This window comes from Watersipora subatra, chromosome 3, assembly GCF_963576615.1.
Source record: "Watersipora subatra chromosome 3, tzWatSuba1.1, whole genome shotgun sequence".
Taxonomy (NCBI): Eukaryota; Metazoa; Bryozoa; class Gymnolaemata; order Cheilostomatida; family Watersiporidae; genus Watersipora; species Watersipora subatra.
In genome coordinates this window covers 65157138-65181345 of record NC_088710.1, presented here as the reverse complement: position 1 = coordinate 65181345, position 24208 = coordinate 65157138, and the positions used below count along the sequence as shown (strand labels likewise).

General features: G+C 37.4%; 1 protein-coding gene across 3 annotated transcripts; it reads left to right on the top strand.

Annotated features, from left to right (window-relative positions):
* Positions 1–478: 478 nt before the first annotated feature.
* LOC137389661 (zinc finger protein 341-like) lies at positions 479–24138 on the top strand. Of its 3 annotated transcripts, none has more exons than XM_068075731.1 (14): positions 479–513; positions 2205–2291; positions 2407–2579; positions 3003–3119; positions 3300–3504; positions 7520–7761; positions 11419–11550; positions 18198–18357; positions 19762–19922; positions 20005–20225; positions 21670–21833; positions 22128–22331; positions 23387–23643; positions 23797–24138. In XM_068075731.1, exons 1-14 carry the CDS (start codon positions 480–482, stop codon positions 24067–24069), a joined length of 2430 nt encoding a protein of 809 aa, XP_067931832.1. In that variant the 5' UTR covers position 479; the 3' UTR covers positions 24070–24138. The 3 variants fall into 3 exon arrangements, with proteins under 3 accessions (XP_067931832.1, XP_067931833.1, XP_067931831.1); XM_068075732.1 differs by having other exon boundaries at positions 3294–3504; positions 18198–18318; positions 19774–19922; XM_068075730.1 differs by having other exon boundaries at positions 3294–3504.
* Positions 24139–24208: the final 70 nt, after the last annotated feature.

Here is a 24208-nt window from a genome sequence, read left to right as displayed (position 1 = left end):
CTTTATTTACACATGATGCTATTTTGAAATAACTTTGTATTCATGAGCTCAGTGGTGATTAAACAAAACAAACTTCTGTAAGCCAAATTATTTTGTAATGCCACTCCTCAGTTGCTTACCTGAACTTGTAGAAAGATTAGTTTACTTTAAAATAAATCGATACGCTGGCAGGCTGGTCGTGATAATCTCGCAGATGTATCGTGAATAGTTTGAAGCATGAGTTGCGCATTGCTCTGGATCCCTTAGCACCCTATGTCCCCGTGCTCCAATACACACCCTCGCTTGTTTCTAACCAATGGAAGAAACATCATCTAAACTCTCGCGGGTAAATCTTTCAGTGTCCAATGGAACATTGTTTATACGAGCTCTTTTTGCCCAATCAAATGACAACCTTACGAAATCGCAAAACTCCGGTGAAATATTACCGCAGCTCACGATTATTTTCGAACGCTGAACAACCTGTTATCAGACCAATAAACATGGCGCAGCTATTCGATCCAGCAACTATTACAGGTTATTTTACGATTATACTTAGAAGTAACATTTAAAAAACACCATCTTGTAATTTTGTAGACTTGAAGGATTTTTAAATTATTTACTCATAATTTGCATTGTGTTTTCTCATTTTTAATTTTACTAAAACATTAAAAGACCTTAATATATTCACTAATTATCAAATCTCCAAGGGAGTATCATCGAATGGCTCAATCGCCGTTTGCACATGTTTTACTACCGCTGCTGTGTTGCTAGAATCGGCTAGGATAATATAGAGTGCTATTACTGCTATATAGTGAGTATATATCTATATAGAATACTCTAGTTCTTCAGCTGTGGTCCTAAAACTGACTCCGGATGTTGTTTCACAAAATTGTTGTTAATGATCTGGCAAGTAGCTTCTATATTAAATGTAGTGTCATTTTCTTAAAGGCATGAACGGCAGAACCTACATTGTAGATCTGAAATGACTTCGAGTAATCAAGTTTCTAGATTTTAAAAATACTATCAAGCACCACAACACTCGACAGAAAGCAGGTCTGTTTGTGCCAACAATCCGGACAAATGCGTTTTTTAATTCTTTTTGGCCGAGAACAACTCGAGACCTGAGAGGTTTTTAGTAAAGAATTTTTGTAATAAAAGAGTTCCCACACATACCTGCCAACTCTCACGCATTGGGCGTGAGACTCACGCAATCACCCTAAAGAAAAAATGAAAATGCGTGAGATTTTTGCCCCAATTTCCACAATTTTATATATACTATCATTGATACATCAATTGCCCCAAAACCAAATCTCACGCATTGCCCCACTCTTGGGTTGGCAGGTCTGTTCCCACACCTTTCCTTCTTTCTAGAAGGGTGTAGTGGTAAAATTTTAGATTAGATTAGAGACCAAATTAGACAACAAATGGATAAATTGATTTCGGGACAATTATCCATGTGTATGTGAAAGACCACAGTATCCTATACTAAATGGTGCCAGTAAAACTCGAACCACCGATAGAAGAGAACCAACTCTTATATAGTGTATACATATGTATAACCACAATCGTTCTAGAACATTTCTCAAAAAGCAACTTTGAAGAAAATTTGACATGGTATATGGTCCACACGCTGAATAGGTAGTATAACGCTCAAAATTTAAGCAAGCACAACAATAAACCTAGACGTCAGGCAATCTCCTGCCGAAATACTTGTTTACTGACATATTGTGCTAAGCATTAAGATTTTATTTCTTGCTTTACACTGTAGAATAGTGTATTAATCTTGCTGCAATGAAGAGGTTTTTATATGTCAGGCATGTCAGAAGTCTGACTTGTGGTGTGTAAAAATGCTAAAAAAGTAATCTTTGAAATCTTTGAAAATTAACTATTCTTGTAAAATGCTTTACCAACATTTACTTTATGTCAGAGAGACAAAGTAATGCTGTAGACTATCGTTGTCTTTTCGTGGTAGCAGACGATAAATATCTGTTAGTTTGCATGTAAGGATGGATACCAATTTGTCTGCAACTAGTGAGAGTGGCAGGTTACATTCGGAGAGCTACCATCAGTATACGCCATTGATGTACTCTTAGAAATGTATTACAAAGTTCTAAACGCTTTACCGGTTACACTTTACTCTACACTTTGCCAATAGCAATTATTAACATGGCTAAACTGTTATTTGTAGCATATTTCAAAGTAAACTACTGTCTTTTTCGTTTTAGGAGTTGATAACAACACATATCTGGCTGTACCATCATTGATAGATTCCCAGGTGATCAATGAAGTCCAGCATCACCATCCATCTGCCAGTAAGCATTTGGTTCACTTTTGTGAATTTGATTATCCAAGCAGCATGCTTGTAGCTTGTGCTGTAATAGTATGTCTTGTTATGTGATTGGTAATTGTCTCGCTCTGCTGTTTCAGGTGAAGATGATGTCTTTCAATGTGGCAAGTGTAAAAAGCTGTTTAACTCCCTGTCACTCTTTGTTGGACATAAACAACAAGGTTGTGGCAGCAGCACCTCAGGTAGCATACATGCATCCGCACCGCAGTATCATCAGATATATCCATCACAAACCCCCAGTGCTGGAACACAGGTAATAAATTTGGATTCTTGTTGAGTTACAATCATCATACCTGCAAACTAACTCTAGTTACACGCCTATCTAATCTACAAGTTGTCTGCTCTTACATCACATGTTTTATGAATTTTGTTTATAATCGCATTTAATAGCTAAATCTTATTTTGTTTTCATAAAAATCTTATTAATATTATTATCCGAAACTGTGTTAAAACAAATTTTACTTGTTGTTTTCTTTCAAGAAGCATGGTCTGATCTGCTTAATCGTCAAACTATATTGAATGGTATACTCTCATTTCTCCGCTCCTTACACCCACTGAGGGTTTTCATCATTAGCAGATGTAAGTGGAAAGAAGCTGCTATGGCCTTCATTATTTTTGAGTGCCAAAATTGTATAAAATCATATACAACTATTTTATGTTTAGATTTCTATTTTAGCACCCATCTAATGGAGCTTCCAATCTGGGGTTTAATCACCTACCTACTAACATTGTGCTTCCTGAGGAGATGATGACCTTGACTCTTGATTCAAATGCTGCCGGAACTCTTCAATTGGTTAGTGGTTGTTATTCCCTCCACATTTTAGTATAAATTGAATAATCATCTTTTCCCAAACACCATTTTTTGATATTTACTGTTATCGCGCTTGACTCAACCGTTGAGCAGGGTAACCGCTGTTGATTTTGGCCAGGAGTTATGCTCTCTTCCATTTTAGATGTTCTGTTGCAGCAACAGGGTGGGTCAAGCACTGTTAATTCCTATCTCACATCAGTACAAATGGGTATAAATCACCAACAGAACACAGGCCAAACAGTGGTATTAAGCAATGAATCTGCCTGCAACACATCTATGCCTGGTGCTGCACAAATACAGCTACATCCCATCACAGTAATGCCGTCTCAGCCTGGATCTAGTCTCATGCCCGCTCAGCCTGAGTCAGGTAATAGTGTGTCACCATAAAGCTGTTACCATAAGATTTTCTAAGAACAGACAACCACTATAATAATGTATACTTCTGTACAGTTCTGAATTAGTCTCTAATCAAAATCAATCATTATTTTTACATAGTATGTGGAGACATCAGTCTACTACTATCAAACAACAAATGGTATCCTTAACAACAAATTCTCCTTACACGAGATATAAAATTTGAACAAATATTTGACTCGACATCTGAAGTGGTTCAAAACATGAGCTGAAGGATCTTCAAACAGTTGAAGTTATACAAAGTGAGCAATATGTTGCTTTTGTAAAATTTTAGGCTTAAAAATTGCAACCTATATATATTCTGGAATCTAGTAGGAATGTGCTGTATCAGTTTTAATAAATGTTGTTTTTTATAGCTGTGTAATACCGATGCATTGAAGTGCGTAAAGTTCAGCATTTGTAGATCTACAAGCTTGTTTTTGTGCTATCAGAACGATTTATATCTTAGAGTTGATTTTGAATTCTTATATAAAAGCGGCTACAGTATAGATCACATACAATATAACGTAAGGGACCAGTTACTAATAGAGAGTTGGTAGGAAAGTCTGTTGCACAATTCTTCAATATATTAATATTGAGATCAGCAAACTAAAAACCCACATTCATTGCGTTTCCTTCTATGTTTCGAATAGGCTCGGAGTTGATTCCACTCCGAACCATGGAAACGGGAAAATGCATTCAACGTCATTTTATTTCGCTAAGTTTGTGTGAAGGCACTCGCTGCAAAAAAGTGAATCTACTTTAACACGTTTAGTTTTGAGGGATACATCGTGAGTCTTTGAAAGTTCTTTATTCGCCAAATCGTTGAAAGGGTAGGGTGCAAATTTGTCAGCAGCAGGCAACTCCGGGCCCATTAGAAGCATAGAAACTGATTATAGTAATCAATTTTCTGGAGAATTGTAGCTCTCTCAAAGATTTTAATTTGTTCAACGTTTAGTAAGGCTGAAAGTGTAGAGCACAGAATAGAAGTTCCCCAGAATTTTTTTGAGATAAGTGTTTTTGTAAAACTGTAAAAATGCAAACAAATGTACTAAATATATCAGATGGGGTTATGAACCAATGTTCAATATGTGAACAAGCAGTGACACAGCTGAAACTTTCATTTTCTTTATGTAACCTGTACAAGACAATCTCATAGGCTATGAATGTCTTAACATTAGTTAACTTCCTCAGGCATCATTCAAAAATCTGAAGCTTTTGTGGTTTGGATATTTTCGTGATTGGAGGGTGTCGACCTCTACCAGCCTCTCAATAAACAGCCTCTAGTGTTTCAAAGCATTAAACTAATAAAGTTAAATTTAATTTAATTATAGTTCTAGCCAAAATTACACCGACTCTATAGCGGGATACATTTAAAGGGGTATCCCATCTTATAATGATGTTACTACACATTACTGACAACATTATTGTTACAGTAGTTACAAATATAGCGTAAGTAAATATAATATAAATATATATACAAATATATATATTTATATATATAAATATATATAAATTACTAGTGCACAGTAGGAAATGTAAGGGTAGGGGTGTTGAGGAGTTTTTTCCCAAGAGTACTTGCTGTAGTACTAAACGGCGTAAGTAAAAATTATGAAAACAATTTGATAACCATTTTCTATCATGATTCATGACATATGCCTATAATTATATCTATACCAAGACAGTATTCATGTGATGGTAATTGGTAGTTTGGCAATCTCAATCAGACACGTAGGCATATAGATGGCTTAGAAGATTAACAGGCTGAAAAATAAACTTCTACAAAATCATTCTGAGTCAGGAGGCCGGACATGTGCTCAATTTCATGACATCAGCATGCTCATGTTATTTTCAGTGCCTGAATCAGTAGCTGTTCCTTATCAAGGTATACACATACCTATTAGTTAGAATTCACCTACACTTTTAGTTGTATTTGATAAACTGTTAGACTTGCAGTTTCAACACGGACTTAAAATTTAAAGCCAACAGTTGTTTTAGGCTTTTGTGGTTTGGCAGCATTAACTTTGCATATGAACATGTAGCTAAATATGTTTGAAAAACAAACAAGTTTCATCTTTTTGTAATAAAAGAAATGTGACAATTTTGGATACCCTTACATACGCCCTTAACCTACATGCCCTTATTTAGTTCAAATTAACTGAAAGATGTCTGTATTGATAGCCAACTAATAATATATCAGTTACTAATACATTAATTAGTAGTAGGCCACAAAATCATAGGTCACTAAATAATAGGTCATTGAACAATATATATATAGTTAATACTGCTGTGATTGAACACTTGATAATACATGTTTTTGTATTTTCTAAAAATATGCAATGCATTTACCATTTTAATATTTTGTCTTAGTTAGTCCGTATGCTAAAAAGAGAGGAAATGCGACCCTTATCAGAAAATCAAATATAATCGTTTGTTTAATTTCTTCTGGCTTGTGTTCATTAATTCTAAACATTTGTGTTTGCGTAGAGCGAGAGGTCATTACTAACTGAGAATGTGGTTATGTATGCAGCCTTAACTTTTTTCATGGTATGCAGTAGGTAAACTTATAATTGGCGTCTTTTGATTTTGCGATGCACACCTTTTTTCAGCTCAGTGTCATGGTTTAGTTTGGCTGTAAGCTTTTATACTGAAGGAATTAAGTTTATTAAAACATCTTGCACCAATCAACAAATGCTCGGTAATAGAAGCATATTGTGAGAATATGGAGACACTCAACCAAATGGTCATGCTATGACATGGCCACGCATTAGCAAGCTAGTTACATAACAAAATGGCTGCGCAACTACAAAAGCAAAAATGTGTTCCATAAGTAATTTCCTTAAAGCTTGAGTTGCCTGCACCTGATGTTCTCCACAAGTGTAAGGCGTTTGCAACTGTCATGCTACCTCTAGAATTGAGACTCAAACTAGTCCATAGGTATTCCAAAAAGGAGAAATACACAGTAATCTTAGTCTATATATATGTATTATGTATGTATATATATATATATGTATGTATGTTTGTGTATCGTATGTCTGTCTGCATTCCAGCTATAGCTATTATTAGAATAGCCTAGTTGGGCAACATTGCTGACGCAATGTCATAGAGTACTGTCATTAGAAGCCTAACAGCTTACTGCAGTTTTCCATTGGCATTGTGTCAGGCTAATAGCTTGAAAATTACAGTTGTTTGACAAAGCTTCAAAACCTTTACAGTTGTTTTCGTTTTTCTCTTAATTTGTTTCAATTACACAAAACACTTCTCTCATGATATGTAGTTTGAAAGTTAGAATGGTAAATTTTGTTATATGTTAAATACAAATCAATTTTCTGTCCAGACTTTTATTACCCGGGTAACGCCGGGTGGTACAGCTAGTTGTTTTAATAATTACTAAATCATGCTTCCTCAGAGCATTATTTGAATTAGAGCCAGTGAGAAACAGTCAGTCATTGGCTGCAAATATGCGTTCAACTAAGAATCAGAGTTAAAAGTTAGCTGCGTTCTTTTCAACTTGCGGTAAATTTGGATGTTTGGTAATTCAGTTATGTCAGCTTCAATGCTACATTCCTATTGCTTTGGCCTTGATCATAAGCTCTGTTAACCAGTTTTAAATAACCTATCAGTAGGCATTAGTTTTAAATTGTAAGTAAAAATTTTATTCTAGTTTTTGGTAATTGGCATTTTGCCAGATTTCTTTGAACCAAAATTATCTCTCTAGAATGCATATTAGATGTGAATTTTTTCGTACAGTTATGTTAAAAATTTCTAGTAAAAAGATAACTAAAGCTAGCAAGGCGCCCAGCCTTGCTAGCTTTATGTCATTATGTTGTTAGTCTGCGATCATTATGTTCCATTCTGTGCCACACACTTACCACGGCTCAGTCTATTTTGTTTGTCGAGATCTATATCTTAGGAGAACTTGGAGCATGTTGTATTTATTTAGAATTTGTTCATTTTATTACTGTGATTAAACAATCCGTTTTACTTAGTGTCTGGCATCGCTGGCGGAGTTGATGGCTCCGGGACTATTGCTGTTGTACTGGATGAGGCAGCTCAGGGTCTCCAGGGGAGGGAGTCGTATGGCAATACTGAACAAGTTGGCTCTATGTCGGCAGCACCTGTCATACAGTGGCAAGTCAGCCCTCCTGCCCAGCCTTCTACTGACAAGCCTAAAAGGAAAACAAAGAAAAGCTCTCCCAATCGGCAGTTGTCATGCGACTGGTGCAAGAAGGTTGGTTTTAGTTACTCCACGATGGTTTGTATAGAAGTTTACTGTCTACCATACTCAAACACGCCTGTACAGTAGACATTCCTATAATGTACACCTCCTTTAACATAAATTCCAGATAACAATAAAAATTTTGCGAAGTTTTTGCTTTTTTACTACGTAAAAGATTCCATATAATTTAAAGTGCCGAGGCGAGTTTTCAAGTTCCATTTGAATGGTAACATATCTCGATGCACTTGTGAGAGAAAAAATGATGTACGTATAGCGTTATATTTATTATATATACAACTTCCATGGTATTTTTGTTTGTCGTGATAGATCGTCAGATGTGTCGACAAAACATAGGTAACAAAATAGGTAACTGCGCAGTTGGTCATACATACTTGAAGACGATTGATTGGTGAAGGTGTTACAGCGTCGGTCTACCAATCTGAATGTCATGAGTTGGAGGATTGTCGAAAATTGTCTTTTATCCTAACCTTGATCCCTGGATACAGATAGATGACGAGCAGGTAGACACGGCCCTTTTCATAGGAAAAACCTTTTTTTGTTTTGCTTTATTCTAGATGTATAAAATATCTGTTATTAGCTTTACTTTGCAGAATAGACTTTGCTGTCTAGAAAAATAAACAAATTGTTGTAAATGAGCGTCGAAGATGTGGGTTCCCCATCAACTTCTTGTAACATTACTGCAATCATAACCATTGAAATTGATCAGAAAAAGGAGAAAAGTTGTGGATGAAAACTAATAATTTTATGTCAGTTATAGTACAGCCAACAAATTGAAAAGTTAAGTCTAGTTTTTCCTTTTTGTACGGCCAAAGGGGTGAGTTTAGAAATATATTGGAATGGATTAGGCAGCCTACATGTATTTAAATTTAATCCCTGTAACTTAGACGTTCCTGGGATGAATTACTTACTTACTAAGTAGGATGCTCGATATATTTCTCAATGTTTGTATTTGTCTGTGTGTCTAGCTATAGCTATTAAAATCTTGGAATTAAAATTTCTCATTCTGATAGATTTGAACTCCCGGAGATTGCAATCTCGAGTTATAAATCTACACGCTCCACCACTGAGTTATACAAGGCATATTGATCAAAGATGTTATCATATACTGTATAGCGAATGCACACTTTAAATGACGTACCCTAGGACACTTATGTATTCGCGGCATCTAACTTTCGCGTTTTCGCGGTGTCATCCTCTCGCGAAAGTTTCATGTGCGAAACTAAACTATCATAATAAACGAGCGAAAAAGCGAAACTAAATAGCTTTGTTCATTGATACTGTAGAATGGAATTTTATAACGACATTTATTTTAACGTTTTTAACGACCACCATAGCATCGTTAAAATATAAACCAACAAAATAATCTGACTGTCAAAATTTATTACGTTATTATTTTGCAAAAAATTATGATTATTTTCCCATTAAGAATGATTTATAATGATAGGAATTTGATGTCAATGCACACAGCATTAGTAGCGTTATCGTTTGCTAGGGACATCAATCAATGCAGTGTGCACCGTGTGTTGAAATAAAATAAGACACACTGACACTCGCAGTACTACACAAGCAGCATGGCTCTGGAAAGGTTTGGATTCACCACTGACACCTCTTCAATAACTTGTAATTTTTTGAGATTTGTTTTGTTTTAAGTGATGTGACTGACGATACGTTTTTAAATTAAAATAGGCAAAACATGACCGCAGTTAAAACGCTCAGAAAAAAGACATCTTTTTCTTTTGAGCGTTTTAACAAAGATCAATTTTGCGGATTTTATTTTAAGTTCATTAGGATGGCTTTTACGCTTTCGATGGGACATGGCCAAGCGGGTGTTTGATAAAACTTAATCTTTTGCAAACCTTTATAAAAGTCGTTAACAAAAATATTTTGCTGATGATGATAATAATGATGCCTAAGAACTACTAGAAGTTGATGTTTGTCTCTATGGCTTGGAATGAAGTGATATTCTACAGCGATAAAAACCGTGTCCATGGCCGTTGGGCAAATAACTTTTCGTATAAATGATGTTGAGGTCGAGTTATCTGAAGGAATTTATCATTGCGTTGGAACTGACCAAACAAATCCGTTTGAGTTGACCTTGTGTTTGAGATGAAATGTTACATTTTATCTGAGGGCGAGTTATCCGAGTTGGACTGTACTTACCGTAAAAAATTCCCAAAAAGTTGGGGCGGCTCAGCCGGCCAGCTCCCAGTGAAAACGGGCCTGTTGATAGTCCAAGAAACAAATGGCAGCAAGCGATCAAATTGCATTATCGACCTTGCCTACACCATTCTACCGGCGGTTTACAATTACAAACTAGTCGCAAATTGAAAATTTTTTTTATCGGTGAACTGAACCTGAGGAATCTAATTATGTTTGTTCCACTGCATTTATTTTCACATCACTATATTTTCGCACTCATCAGAGCTGCGAAATTAAGTTGCTTCGAAATTTTACTCTGTGAGCTACTCACGAAACTAAATACTAGCGAAATATAAGTGTCCTAGGGTATTATTTGAAAATATGAATTCTATTAACTCTATGAAACACGATGCTTTTTGCGTGTCTCTTTGAACTTCTATTTTCAGTTTTTCGGAAGGTTCAGTTGCTATATTATGGTCAAGGCCCATTCTTTTCACGCGGACGATTGTATTATCTCCGTAGGAAGAGCCTCGACATTCTCTCTCTCCTTTCGGTCAGACAAAGACAGTACAATATCTCATTTTTACATTTGTACCAGTATCGAGAGGTGCCAGTATTCAGTACCGTATTTAGTATCGTCGTATTCGAAGTTTTGATGAATAGCTTCTGGTGGAACAGTAGCCTTTTTACATAAACACACTTCTATGCAAAAATTTTTGTTATTAATTCAACATATTCAGGATTTTTTTTTTTTTTTTCACCGGTATTAATTGTATCATTACTAAATCATCTTTTATTGTAATTGTAGCAAAACAGACTTAATTTAGCTATTATTTGCTAATTTTTTCACATTTACATCTAAATCCTTTTATAAGTGTTTTATTTTTTTAAATTTATTTGACCTGCACAAAACATTTTCCTCATGATATGAAGTTTGAAAGTTACAGTTGCTTGACAAAGTTTGAAAACCTTCACAATTGTTTTTATTTTCTCTCTTAGTTTATTTCAACTACACAAAGCACTTCTCTCATGTAGTTTGAAACTTAGAATGGCAAATGTTGTTATATGTTAAATACAAATCAATTTTCTGTTCAAAGACTTTTTTATTACCCGGGCAGCACCGGGTAGTGCAGCTAGTATACTATATATTGGGCATTTAATAACACATTTTTTGTATCAGATGACCAATATATTTTGGAGTTGTTCTAAGAGCTATGAGAGAACACAACTCCAAAAAATATATAATAATAAATTTTTATTATAGTTGTGTTCTCTCATAACTCTTTGCATTTCCGCTATCTTGAGATAATGTTTTGCAATTATGCCTCCCGTGTTTTTGTTCAGAAACCTTTGAGCAAATGCTGAAATATTGTATTTACTATCCCCTTCGAATCCTCCCTATTTAGTTGTTCGTTACAACTAGAGGCCAGTCTGCACCATGCATCTACATCAGTGAACGACTCATTCACTTAGCTGGTTGGATCTTCATGCTGGTTTTGTTGCTTTTAGACATTTCAGAAAAATTTTGATTTGGAGCAGCACAAAAGGGCACATACCGGCGAGAAGCCTTTTCAGTGTGTCGTCTGCGGTAGAGCTTTTTCACAAAAGTCTAATGTCAAGAAGCATATGCAAACCCACAAGGTAAGTCAATATATGAAGTGTTATGTTTCTGCACAGAAGCAATCAAATAGAGTATTAAATTAGAGAAATGTGGTTTATTTCACTCTCCAGAGACAACTGATTTGATAACAGAAAACCCAAGTATTTATATGTTTGGTCATAGAAAAGCTTTGTAAAAAGCTACAAGCATTATTAATAGCTATAATGAGACAGTACTATATAATATTAGCTTGTATAAAGCTTTAGCTAATAAGCATAAGGTTTGTTGGCAAAGTACCAATAATACTTGGCACTTGCATGACACCTCCTCACTAAGCTAAAGGTTCGTTCTGGTTCTCTTAGACCTTCGGGGTTTGTCTCTGCTATACTCATCTCCATCTGGTAGACGAGGGTTGCGTGGTCTTCTTCTAGACGGAGGTTGCTCTGTTACAGTTGTAGGGGCTGGTAGTTGCAGTTTTGTCTCCTCTGTTATATCAGGTTTATCTCCAGGGTCTTGATCTTCTTCTGTTGAGTATCTTGGTCTGAGTTGTTCAACATGTCTTCTCCAAGTAGGTCCCTTTGGTACCACTTTGACATTGAGACTACGAGTTCCATATATCTTAGTAACAATGGCTGGAACCCATCTAGGTTGTCTGTTGCGTCTAGGTCCATGATATAAGGCATAGCATGGTGCTCCAAGATTGTAGCTGTGTATCTTGCTAACTGTCTTTTCTGCAGATCGGTTGACTTCTCTGGATTGATGAAACTGTGCTATGTGTGCGGGTGATGGCAATAGGGTGTCAATCTTGCATCTCATCTGTCTTCCATTCAGCAGCTGACTGGGAGAGTATCCTGTAGGAAGTGGTGTCCTTCTATAGTGAATAGTGCATACTGTATCAACATCATCCTCATCTTCTCTTGCCTCAAACTCTTTATCAGGTCCAACTGGCAGTCTTGAGAGGACATCTGCATTTTGATGATGCTGGGTAGATCTGTATTCTATGGTGTAGTCATACTGATTTAGTACCAGTGCCCATCTTGCTAGTCTGTTGGCTGCTAGAGCTGGAACTCCTTTGGTAGGTCCTAGAAGTGTGAGAAGAGGTCTGTGGTCAGTTACCAAGATAAACCGTCGACCATACAGGTACTGGTGATACTTCTTTAGAGCAAATATGATTGAGAGAGCTTCTTTTTGTATTTGTCCATATTTCCTCTGTGTGCTGGTCAGTGTTTTTGAAACATTGGCTATTGGTCTCTCACTTCCATCAGGATAACGATGAAATAGTACAGCTTCCAGTCCAGTTTCTGAAGCATCACATGAGATTCCAATGTCAAGATCTGGGTTGAAGTGTGCTAAGACACTATCAGTTGATAGCATATCTTTCAGTTTGTTGAAGCTCTTTTCTTGTTCAGTGCCCCACTTCCAGGTCTCTCCTTTGCGTGTCAGTTTATGCAATGGTCCTGTGAGTTGTGACAGATTGGGTATGAACTTGCTGTAGAATTGTGTAGCTCCTAAGAAAGATCTTAGCTGAGTTAAGTCTGTTGGGACTGGCATCTGTTGTACTGCATCTGCCTTCTTTCCTTTAGTGATTCCCTTTGAAGTGAGTTTGTGTCCCAGATACTCTACTGTCGGTTGAGCAAAACAGCACTTGTCTTTTCTACATCTGAGCCCTCTTTCTTCTAATCTTTGAAGAAGTCGACGTAAGTTTTGTAGATGGCTCTCTGCATTGGCTCCACTCACTAGTATATCATCTAGGTATACTGCTACTCCTGGGAGGTCTTGTGTCAGTTGCTCCATGATTTCTTGAAAATACCCTGGTGCTGAGCTTATGCCAAAGGGCAACCTCTTCTGTAGTAGTACTCCTCGGTGTGTTGATAGTGCTAGTCGTCGTTGACTTTCTGGTGCCAACAATATTTGATTGTAGGCATCTGCTAAATCAATCTTTGTGTAGCAATAGCCTCCACCTAGTTTTCTGATTAGATCTTCTGGTAGTGGGATAGGTTTCCTATGTGTTTCTAACTGATTATTGATAGTCTTGGAGTAGTCTCCACATACTCTGATCTTCCCTGCAGCTTGACCTGTTGTAGATTTGCGTACAGGTACAACTGGTGTTCCATACTGGTTGAATTGAGTTGGTTCCCATATGCCTTTAGCTACACCTGCTTCGTATGCTTGGTTGAGCTCTTCTGTCAAGGCAATAGGAACTGGTCTGGGTCGGCAGAAGACTGGCTTTGTTGAAGGTTTGAAGTTTATCTCTAGTTCAAAGTTCTTGAGACATCCTAGCTCGTCTTTGAATATTTCTGGAAATTCTTTGCACATCTCCTTACACTTGATTTGTAACCTCCCATCTGGCTGGTTCTCTGTGATTGTTGATACAAGGTTCTGTTGTAGCTTGTCATCAATAGAGATGCCTAGTTGCTGTATAGCAGTTCTTCCTAGTAGGTTGAGATCTTGTACAGCACTAATCACAAATGGTAGTCTGACTTCTTTCTGTGCATCCAATTGGGCAGTTAGCTCACATCTGCCAAGCATCTCTATGAGATGTCCTGAGGCTGATTTGTAGTTAACTGTAGTAGGTTTTAGGTTTGGCTTTCCTAGCTTCTCCCATATTGATTTACAGATGAAGTTGTCACAAGCTCCAGTGTCCAGTTCAAGTGTGAAGTTGTCTCCTTCCAGTTTGATGTTTTCAGCAAGTTTCACCATCTTGGTTGATGTGCATTCTATCATCTTTACTGGTTTTCCTGCTGCAGATGATTTCTTTTTCTTGCATGCTCTTTCTATGTGACCTTGTTTAGAACAAAAGTTGCAGGTGGCTGCTTTGAATCTGCAGTCATCCGCTGTATGGTTAGTTCGGTCACATCTGTAGCATAGCTTTCCTTCCTTCTGCTTGTCAGGTGTAGAGTTGTTTTTCTGGAGCGGTTTGTATCTTGATTTCTGTTGAGCAACCTTGTTGACTTTAGACGAGTTTCCATAAACTGTCTCTTTGGCAACTTTAGCTGCTTCTTCTGTTTCCTGTGCTAACTGTATAGCTTTGTTGAAGTTGAGTTCATTGTCCTTGACCTTGAAGAGAGATTTGAGAACTGCTTCATTGTTTACAGAGCAGATAAATCTTGTTCTGAGAGCCTCATCTAATGGATCTGTAATGTCTATGAAGGCACATGTAGTTGCATCTTGACGAATTCTGGCAGCTAACTCTTGAATAGTTTCTCCAGGTTTCCTCTGCATGTCACTCCAATACTTGTAACGCTCTCTAACAATGAAGCGCTTAGGGTCATACTGGTCTTTGAGAAATTCCAGTATTTCATCCATGTTGAGGTCGTTGATCTGCTTGGGTGTTGAAAGCTGAGCTGCCATATTACTAAGCTGCTTGTAGAGTGTAGGCTGTTGGTTGGTGAGAAAAGTGCCAGCAATCTTGTCTTGATGAATAGAATTTGCTGCAATGAAGGTGTTGAATCTGTCTATGTAATCTGTTAGTAGCTCTGCTGTTGGGTCAAAACCTGGGAAGGCTGGAACAGCGGTTGCAGCTGTTTCTTGTTTCCGTTGTAGGTTTTGTAGTAGTAGCTCCATCAGTTTCTTATTCTCCTCCATTCTTTCATCTTGCTGACGTCTGTATTCCTCTTGTTGCTGCTTGAACTCCTCATGCTGCTGTTGTCTATGCTCTTCTTGCTGACGTCTGTATTCCTCTTGCTGCTGTTCTTGCTGACGTCTGTATTCCTCTTGCTGCTGTCTCTGGTCCTCCTGCTGCTTCTGCATTAGCTTGATCAGGTCTGCTAGTTCTGCCATTGTAGTGGTGCAATTTTGAACAGTTACTCTTGTAATAAACTAGAACTCTTTGTATCGATTTTATCAATGATAAAATCTGAACAAAACTCTTTGTAACTGTTCAAAAGAGAAATCCTTGTCGCCAATTAGCTTCTGTTATGTTTCTGCACAGAAGCAATCAAATAGAGTATTAAATTAGAGAAATGTGGTTTATTTCACTCTCCAGAGACAACTGATTTGATAACAGAAAACCCAAGTATTTATATGTTTGGTCATAGAAAAGCTTTGTAAAAAGCTACAAGCATTATTAATAGCTATAATGAGACAGTACTATATAATATTAGCTTGTATAAAGCTTTAGCTAATAAGCATAAGGTTTGTTGGCAAAGTACCAATAATACTTGGCACTTGCATGACATGAAGCCTTCTGTTACATTCATTCTAAAAGCTTCAAGAATATTTTTAAGGAAACGAATTCAAAAGGGATCAGATATATCAAATACAGTCAAATTCGGATAACTCGCTCTCGGATAGCTCGAACACATGGTTAGCTCGAACGGATTTGCTTGGTCCGTTCCCACGCAATCCTAAATTGCTTTAGATAACTCGACCTCAACTTCGTTAACTCGAACAGTTTTTTGCCAACGCTACCGAGGCGGTTGTTATCGCTTTAGAATATCACTTTATTCCAAGCCATAGAGATAAACATCAACTTGTAGTAGTCCATAGGCATCGTTATTACCATCATCGGCAAAATATTTTCGTTAACGACTTTTCTAAAGGTTTGCAAAAAATCAAATTTTACCAAACATCCGCTTAGCGATGGTCCTTCGAAGGCAAGGAAAAGTGAGGTAACCTTCGAATAAACTTAAAGAAAAATCGGAAGAATTGATCTTGGTTAAAACGTTCAAAAGAAAAAATTGTCTCTTCTTTTGAGCATTTCAACAGCAATCAAGTTTTGCCAATTTTAATTTGAAAATGTCCTGGCAGTCACATCACCTAAAACAAGCAACAAATCTCTAGTGATAGAAAAATCTCTATACTTTCTGATAAAATTTTTTTAAACTTTAAATTAGAAGCATTTAATTTGAAACAAGCCATTTATGCTTTTGATTTATATAAAGTTTGTATATGTAAATGTATCTATTAATAAAAACATGGACTTGTGACAGTGCTCTGATAACTTGAACGCTCTAATAACTCGAACACTTTCGCTCGGTCCTGTGAAGTTTGAGTTATCCATGTTTGACTGTATTAATCAATTTCATCTCATTCGCTTATTCTCTCGTTCAACACAAGACCTAATTAAAAAAGCTCTGCTCTATGTTTGGTGACCGTGTACTAACGTTTTGTACAATAAATGTTACTTTTGTGTATTTTATTTCACCTTTTATATGTTAAGAGTCTAAATCTTGGTGCTAATTTACATGCTTCTCACCATTATTTGCTGTTAGTTCTTTCTATAGCGTAAAATTAAATAGATAAAAAAAATGTCTATCATAGCTGATGACAGCCATACCCTAGGACACTTATATTTCGCTAGTATTTAGTTTCGTGAGTAGCTCACAGAGTAAAATTTCGAAGCAACTTAATTTCGCAGCTCTGATGAGTGCGAAAATATAGTGATGTGAAAATAAATGCAGTGGAACAAACATAATTAGATTCCTCAGGTTCAGTTCACCGATAAAAAAAATTTCAATTTGTGACTAGTTTGTAATTGTGAACCGCAGGTAGAATGGTGTGGGCAAGGTCGATAATGCAATTTGATCGCTTGCTGCCATTTGTTTCTTGGACTATCAACAGGCCCGTTTTCACTGGGGCAGCTGGCCGGCTGAGCCGCCCAACTTTTTGGGAATTTTTTTACGGTAAGTACAGTCCAACTCGGATAACTCGCCCTCAGATAAAATGTAACATTTCATCTCAAACACAAGGTCAACTCAAACGGATTTGTTTTGTCAGTTCCAACGCAATGATAAATTCCTTCAGATAACTCGACCTCAACATCATTTATTTGAAAAGTTATTTGCCCAACGGCCATGGACGCGGTTTTTATCGCTGTAGAATATCACTTCATTCCAAGCCATAGAGACAAACATCAACTTCTAGTAGTTCTTAGGCATCATTATTATCATCATCAGAGGCAAAATATTTTTGTTAACGACTTTTATAAAGGTTTGCAGAAGATTAAGTTTTATCAAACACCCGCTTGGCCATCTCCCATCAAAAGCGTAAAAGCCTCCGAATGAACTTAAAATAAAGTCCGCAAAATTGATCTTTGTTAAAACGCTCAAAAGAAAAAGATGTCTTTTTTCTGAGCGTTTTAACTGCGGTCATGTTTTGTTTATTTTAATTTAAAAACGTCTCGTCAGTCACATCACTTAAAACAAAACAAATCTCAAAAAATTACAAGTTATTGAAGAGGTGTCAGTGGTGAATCCAAACCTTTCCAGAGCCATGCTGCTTGTGTAGTACTGCGAGTGTCAGTGTGTCTTATTTTATTTCAACACACGGTGCTCACTGCATTGATTGATGTCCCTAGCAAACGATAACGCTACTAATGCTGTGTGCATTGACATCAAATTCCTATCATTATAAATCATTCTTAATGGGAAAATAATTATAATTAATTGCAAAATAATAACGTAATAAATTTTGACAGTCAAATTATTTTTTTGGTTTATAACGATGCTATAGTGGTCGTTAAAAACGTTAAAATAAATGTCGTTATAAAGTTCCATTCTACAGTATCAATAAACAAAGCTATTTAGTTTCGCTTTTTCGCTCGTTTGTTATGATAGTTTAGTTTCGCACATGAAACTTTCGCGAGAGGATGACACCGCGAAAACGCGAAAGTTAGATGCCGCGAATACATAAATGTCCTAGGGTAGTTGGTATCTACCATGTAAGTTCATGGATACCATATTCTTAGGTCTGGCCACTTGGCTCACACAATAACCTGCCAGAGCAGCCGGCACCCCAGCTCATGGTCGTGCAAGAAAAAGATGTGAGAGCAGGCACTCGCACTGACCAAGGAAGATCAGACAAAGAGGGTAGCTGCTCAATGGCAACTAGTTCTCAGAGCAACTCAGGTTGGCAAATGCAGTCGCTCCTGTTGTGTCATTAGTTGTTGCTTCTGTTGTGTCATTAGCTGTTGCTTCTGTTGTGTCATTAGCTGTTGCTTCTGTTGTGTCATTAGTTGTTGCTTCTGTTGTGTCATTAGCTGTTGCTCCTGTTGTGTCATTAGCTGTTGCTTCTGTTGTGTCATTAGCTGTTGCTTCTGTTGTGTCATTAGTTGTTGCTTCTGTTGTGTCATTAGCTGTTGCTTCTGTTGTGTCATTAGCTGTTGCTTCTGTTGTGTCATTAGTTGTTGCTTCTGTTGTGTCATTAGCTGTTGCTCCTGTTGTGTCATTAGCTGTTGCTTCTGTTGTGTCATTAGCTGTTGCTTCTGTTGTGTCATTAGTTGTTGCTTCTGTTGCGTCATTAGCTGTTGCTTCTGTTGTGTCATTAGCTGTTGCTTCTGTTGTGTCATTAGCTGTTGCTTCTGTTGTGTCATTAGTTGTTGCTTCTGTTGTGTCATTAGCTGTTGCTCCTGTTGCGTCATTAGCTGTTGCTCCTGTTGTGTCATTAGCTGTTGCTCCTGTTGTGTCATTAGCTGTCGCTTCTGTTGTGTCATTAGCTGTTGCTTCTGTTGTGTCATTAGTTGTTGCTTCTGTTGTGTCATTAGCTGTTGCTCCTGTTGCGTCATTAGCTGTTGCTCCTGTTGCGTCATTAGCTGTTGCTTCTGTTGTGTCATTAGCTGTTGCTTCTGTTGTGTCATTAGTTGTTGCTTCTGTTGTGTCATTAGCTGTTGCTTCTGTTGTGTCATTAGTTGTTGCTTCTGTTGTGTCATTAGCTGTTGCTCCTGTTGTGTCATTAGCTGTTGCTTCTGTTGTGTCATTAGCTGTTGCTTCTGTTGTGTCATTAGTTGTTGCTTCTGTTGTGTCATTAGCTGTTGCTTCTGTTGTGTCATTAGCTGTTGCTTCTGTTGTGTCATTAGCTGTTGCTTCTGTTGTGTCATTAGCTGTTGCTCCTGTTGTGTCATTAGTTGTTGCTTCTGTTGTGTCATTAGCTGTTGCTCCTGTTGTGTCATTAGCTGTTGCTTCTGTTGTGTCATTAGTTGTTGCTCCTGTTGTGTCTTTAGCTGTTGCTCCTGTTGTGTCTTTAGCTGTCGCTTCTGTTGTGTCATTAGCTGTCGCTTCTGTTGTGTCATTAGCTGTTGCTCCTGTTGTGTCATTAGCTGTTGCTCCTGTTGTGTCATTAGCTGTCGCTTCTGTTGTGTCATTAGCTGTCGCTTCTGTTGTGTCATTATCTGTTGCTCCTGGTCGGATTTAGAGAGTTATAGTTCTGGGCTCTCAGCTTAATGTTTACAAAAAAATTAAAATGTGTTAATTTTTTATGGTGTGATTAATTCTATTCGTGTTATTCATACTTTTCTTGTCTGTCTATATTCGCAGGTCAATCCACAGCAGAACAGAATGGTGATGAAATTGCATCTATGAAATGGCATTTTCTCATCGATAGTTCTTACGTCTGCCCATATTGTCCCAACACCCACACCAGATTCGACACATACTACCAGCTAAAAACTCACCTTGTCACACACAAAACAGAGCAGGTGACTAACATTCTTGCATCCTTTTTAGTTGGCACGCCGTCCATGGGCTTTACACTATGTTGAAGGTAGTATTTTATTACAGTTGTACAAATGTGTACTGAGGGGGTGTGACAAGACATTTGGCGAGCTAGATGAGTTCCTCGAGCATACCAAAGAGCACGAGTCACGGGGGGAGATGATTTATCATTGTCACGTGTGTATGAGACAGTTTGCCACGATAGACGAGCTCGGCACCCATCAGTATACCCACTCAATTGATCCTCAGACCGGCTGCAGTGATAACAGACGCAAGAAGAGCGAGTGGTCAGTATCCTCTGTACTGTACGGTTTATTAACTAGGGATGTCGTGATTGTATGTCTTTGCTAAGACTTTCGGCGATAACCTTGTCTTTATTTCATGCATATGTCTACGATAAAAAATTAGCAAAGATCCTCGAGCGGTTTATTCACAGTCAATCAATGTATAGATGTTGGCCCAAGAATACATATATGTAAGTAGTTAGTTATCTTATATTTATGTTCCAATGTAATTCCGTGACTAAACATAAATAAAATATAGTAAAATTTACAGCTGCAAAAGTGCTCTACACTAGTAGTAATAAGTGGAGTAATTGTTTGAACTAAAATTTATTTGGAAAGTTTAATTTTTTTTCATTGCAAATCTGTTTCGTGGTATGACTCCTCATGTGTCTTTGTTTAAAAAAATATATACACGTGAAATATATACAGTCAAACATGGATAACGCAAACTTCACGAGACCGAGCGAAAGTGTTCAAGTTATCAGAGCGTTCAAGTTATCAGAGCACTGTCACAAGTCCATGTATTTATTTATTTATTAGTAGATACATTTACATATACAAACTATATATAAATCAAAAGTAAAAATGGCTTGTTTCAAATTAAATGCTTCTAATGTAAAGTTTAAAAATTTTTTATCAGAAAGTATAGAGATTTTTCTATCACTTGAGATTTGTTTGTTGTTTAAAGTGATGTGACTGCCAGGACGTTTTCAGATTAAAATTGGCAAAACTTGATCGCTGTTGAAATGCTCGGAAGAAAAGACATCTCTTTCTTTAGAGCATTTTAACCAAGATCAATTTTGCCGATTTTTCTTCAAGTTTTTCCTAAGGTTACCTCGCTTTTCCTTGCCTTCGAGAGGGGCCATCGCTAAGCTGATGTTTGGTAAAATTTGATTTTTTGCAAACCTTTAGAAAAATCGTTAACGAAAATATTTTGCCGATGATGGTAATAACGTCGCCTACGAACTACTATAAAAGTTGAGGTTTATCTCTATGGCTTGGAATAAAGTAATATTCTAAAGCGATAACAACCGTCTTGGTAGCCGTTGGGCAGAAAACTGTTCGAATTAACGAAGTTGAGGTCGAGTTATCTAAAGCAATTTATTAATGCGGGGGAACGGTCAATCAAATCTGAAATAACCATGTGTTCGAGATATCCGAGGGCGAGTTATCCGAGTTAGACTATATATTTTTTGTGCCATTTGCTGCTGTTTGTTCACTCCATCATACTGGTTGATTGGAGATCATTACATCACAATCTTAAGTCAAAATATTTACATTCGCAGACATTTAGATTCACATAGTGCGAAGGCTGACTAGGCATTAAAAAAACCAAATAATGCCGGAGAAATAGAATGAGATACAAGCTCAATGCATAAAATTATTTTCATAATTTTTTGACCGTAGTGGCGCTGTAACTAGTGTAATCTAATAAACACTATTGTAGGAAATGGAGGTGCGTTGAGTGTGGTAATTGTTACGCATCGACTGAGGCCTTAGAGCATCATGTAGCCACTACGTCGCATAGTCATCCCTGCCCGCAGTGTTCAAAGGTGTATCCAAGTCCTAGGCTTCTTAGGAGACACCTCATGAGCCACCGACCAGAAGAAGGTAATCTATTCACCGTCACTAGTTGAAATAAAGGCGAGGTGAAGAGATTGTAGGCACTGTCTGTACTTCCTGTAACTCTCTCGTTGAACCATGGGCAGAACGAGGTTTTAAAATGCAATTATTGCTGTATGTTTGTATTGATACTGTAACCTTTTGACACTGTAACGGAGACAGAGTTATCTTTCATTGATCTTTGTATCCTTTGAAAACCTGAGACTTCATAGTTTCACTCTTGAATTGTCTATTAAAACATATATACTGTTGTGAACATTGTATGAATTTTTAAATGAACAGAGAGAGAATTCACATGTGACATTTGCAATAAGGCGATGAAGAGTGAGTACTACCTCAAGGCCCATAGACGTATCCACACCGGAGAGCTGCCGTATGCCTGTGAGCTCTGTGGAAAACGCTTCAACCGCAAGGACAAAGTCAACCGCCACATGCTCACTCATGACCTTGTCAAGAAGTTTGTTTGTCCATTTAAAGATATCACAGGTTGGTTTATAAACAGCGTATGAGATTCACATCTGTAATAACCGCAGCAAAACCTATTTCGTTATCTATTACAAAGCACTTAGGGAGGATTAAGGTACAACTTTATGATCACTGCTGGGGTTTTGGTTAAGTTTATGATCCACAAGAAAGCCTCTAGCAATTCGCTACACTCTTTTTCCAACATAGATGTACATTATTTATAGAGGCAGTACTAGTAACTAGTATTATTAGTTACAAAAACGACTAGCGAATCTACTTGGTAAGGTTGTCTCAGAATCACTCTATACAAAAATATAATACTTGAACTGTTGTACCTAAACTGCACAACAAAGACTGATGAATAGTTCATTTTCTAACTGGAACCGAAGTTGTCAAGGGTAGAGCAGTTATTAAATTTCTTCAACAAAGTTTCTGGGTAGTTTAAAAAAAGAACATTGATTGGCTTGATTCTTGCTTGAGGTTTGTCTGCTGCCATAATAGTTGTGTAAGAATAGCCTCATTTATAATTGCTCATTGGTCAGCCAATGTTCATAGTTTGTGCGTGCGATGAAGAGGTCTGTATGTTGATTTTGACAGGTGTTTATAAACTATATGTGTGTGTGGGGGCACCAGGATCGAATTTACTCTCAAATAGAGGTTGTACAGTATTTTTCTTTTTGCGCACGTATATGTGTCTCTTTGTGCAGATACATGTAAATATGCTTGTACAACATTGGTCGGTTTTGATGTCTTGCTAATTGAAATTGTTAACAGCCAACTTAAAAATTACCAAAAAACCTTGGCCGTGACCTTTACAGTAATATTCCTGTGGTCTTGACCAGAAAGGTGTGGCAAGAGGAAGGCCATTTCACTTGGGCGCTTCTCACGTTAGACCTTTCAATAATATACCTGTCAATAATATATTGTGTCACATACGTAGATGCTTATGTGAGCCTCGGTTGAGGTAACTCAGTGTTTCATGTAGTCCATATTAGCAGTCCAAATGGATATTGTGCATTGCTTCATTCGCATCATGACGCTCCTCTGCAAGTGTGGATATTTTTATGTATGAATAGGATGTGAAAAAGCATTTGCTCGATCAGACAAGCTCAAGGAGCACATACACCAACACAAAAAGATAAATGTGGATACAGTTACTAAAATATCAAGGAATGCCATTTCCACAACGGGAAGTGTCACGCTGCTGACCAAACGTAAAGGAGCACCCAATCAACCTGACCCCATGACATGCAAGCACTGCCAGAGCTGCCGGTTTGGTTCCAGCGTAGATCTGTTGGCACACGAACTGCTCTGCTCTCAAGTACCGAAGTTGGTAAGCGTATGCAGTAGTTGGGTTTAGAGCACTTGATGTCATGTCCATATATTTTGTCGAAGCTTATGTGATATCTAATAATGGATATAAATTATATGTGCTATCAATACTCACCTATTGATGTGTTTCAGTCCTGTCTCTCTAATCTTGTAGAAATGTAAAAAATGTGAACTAACCTTCAACTCGGAGGAAAGCTATGCCCTGCATGACTGCAAGCCTCTCACCGAGACGGTGTTAATTAGTCATACCAATTCCATCAAGGTCAACCACACCAAGAAAAGACTTACTAAAAAGAGAAAGGTGAATCGAATAGAATTAAGTCCGCCACCGATGAGACGCAGTAACAGGTCAAGGAGAACACGACTTGCTGATACAGGCAATACGGAAGAGGAAAGCAACGCGGTCTGTACGGATTCTGAGACATGATCTCTCTATCTGTGTAGCTCTTAGGTGCTTTGTTGTTAGTTACAATACAGCTCGTTGTTAGTTACAATACAGCTTGTTAGTTTTATTATTAAACAGCAGAATCTCGAAAATGCAAATAGAAAAATATGCGATCTTGGAC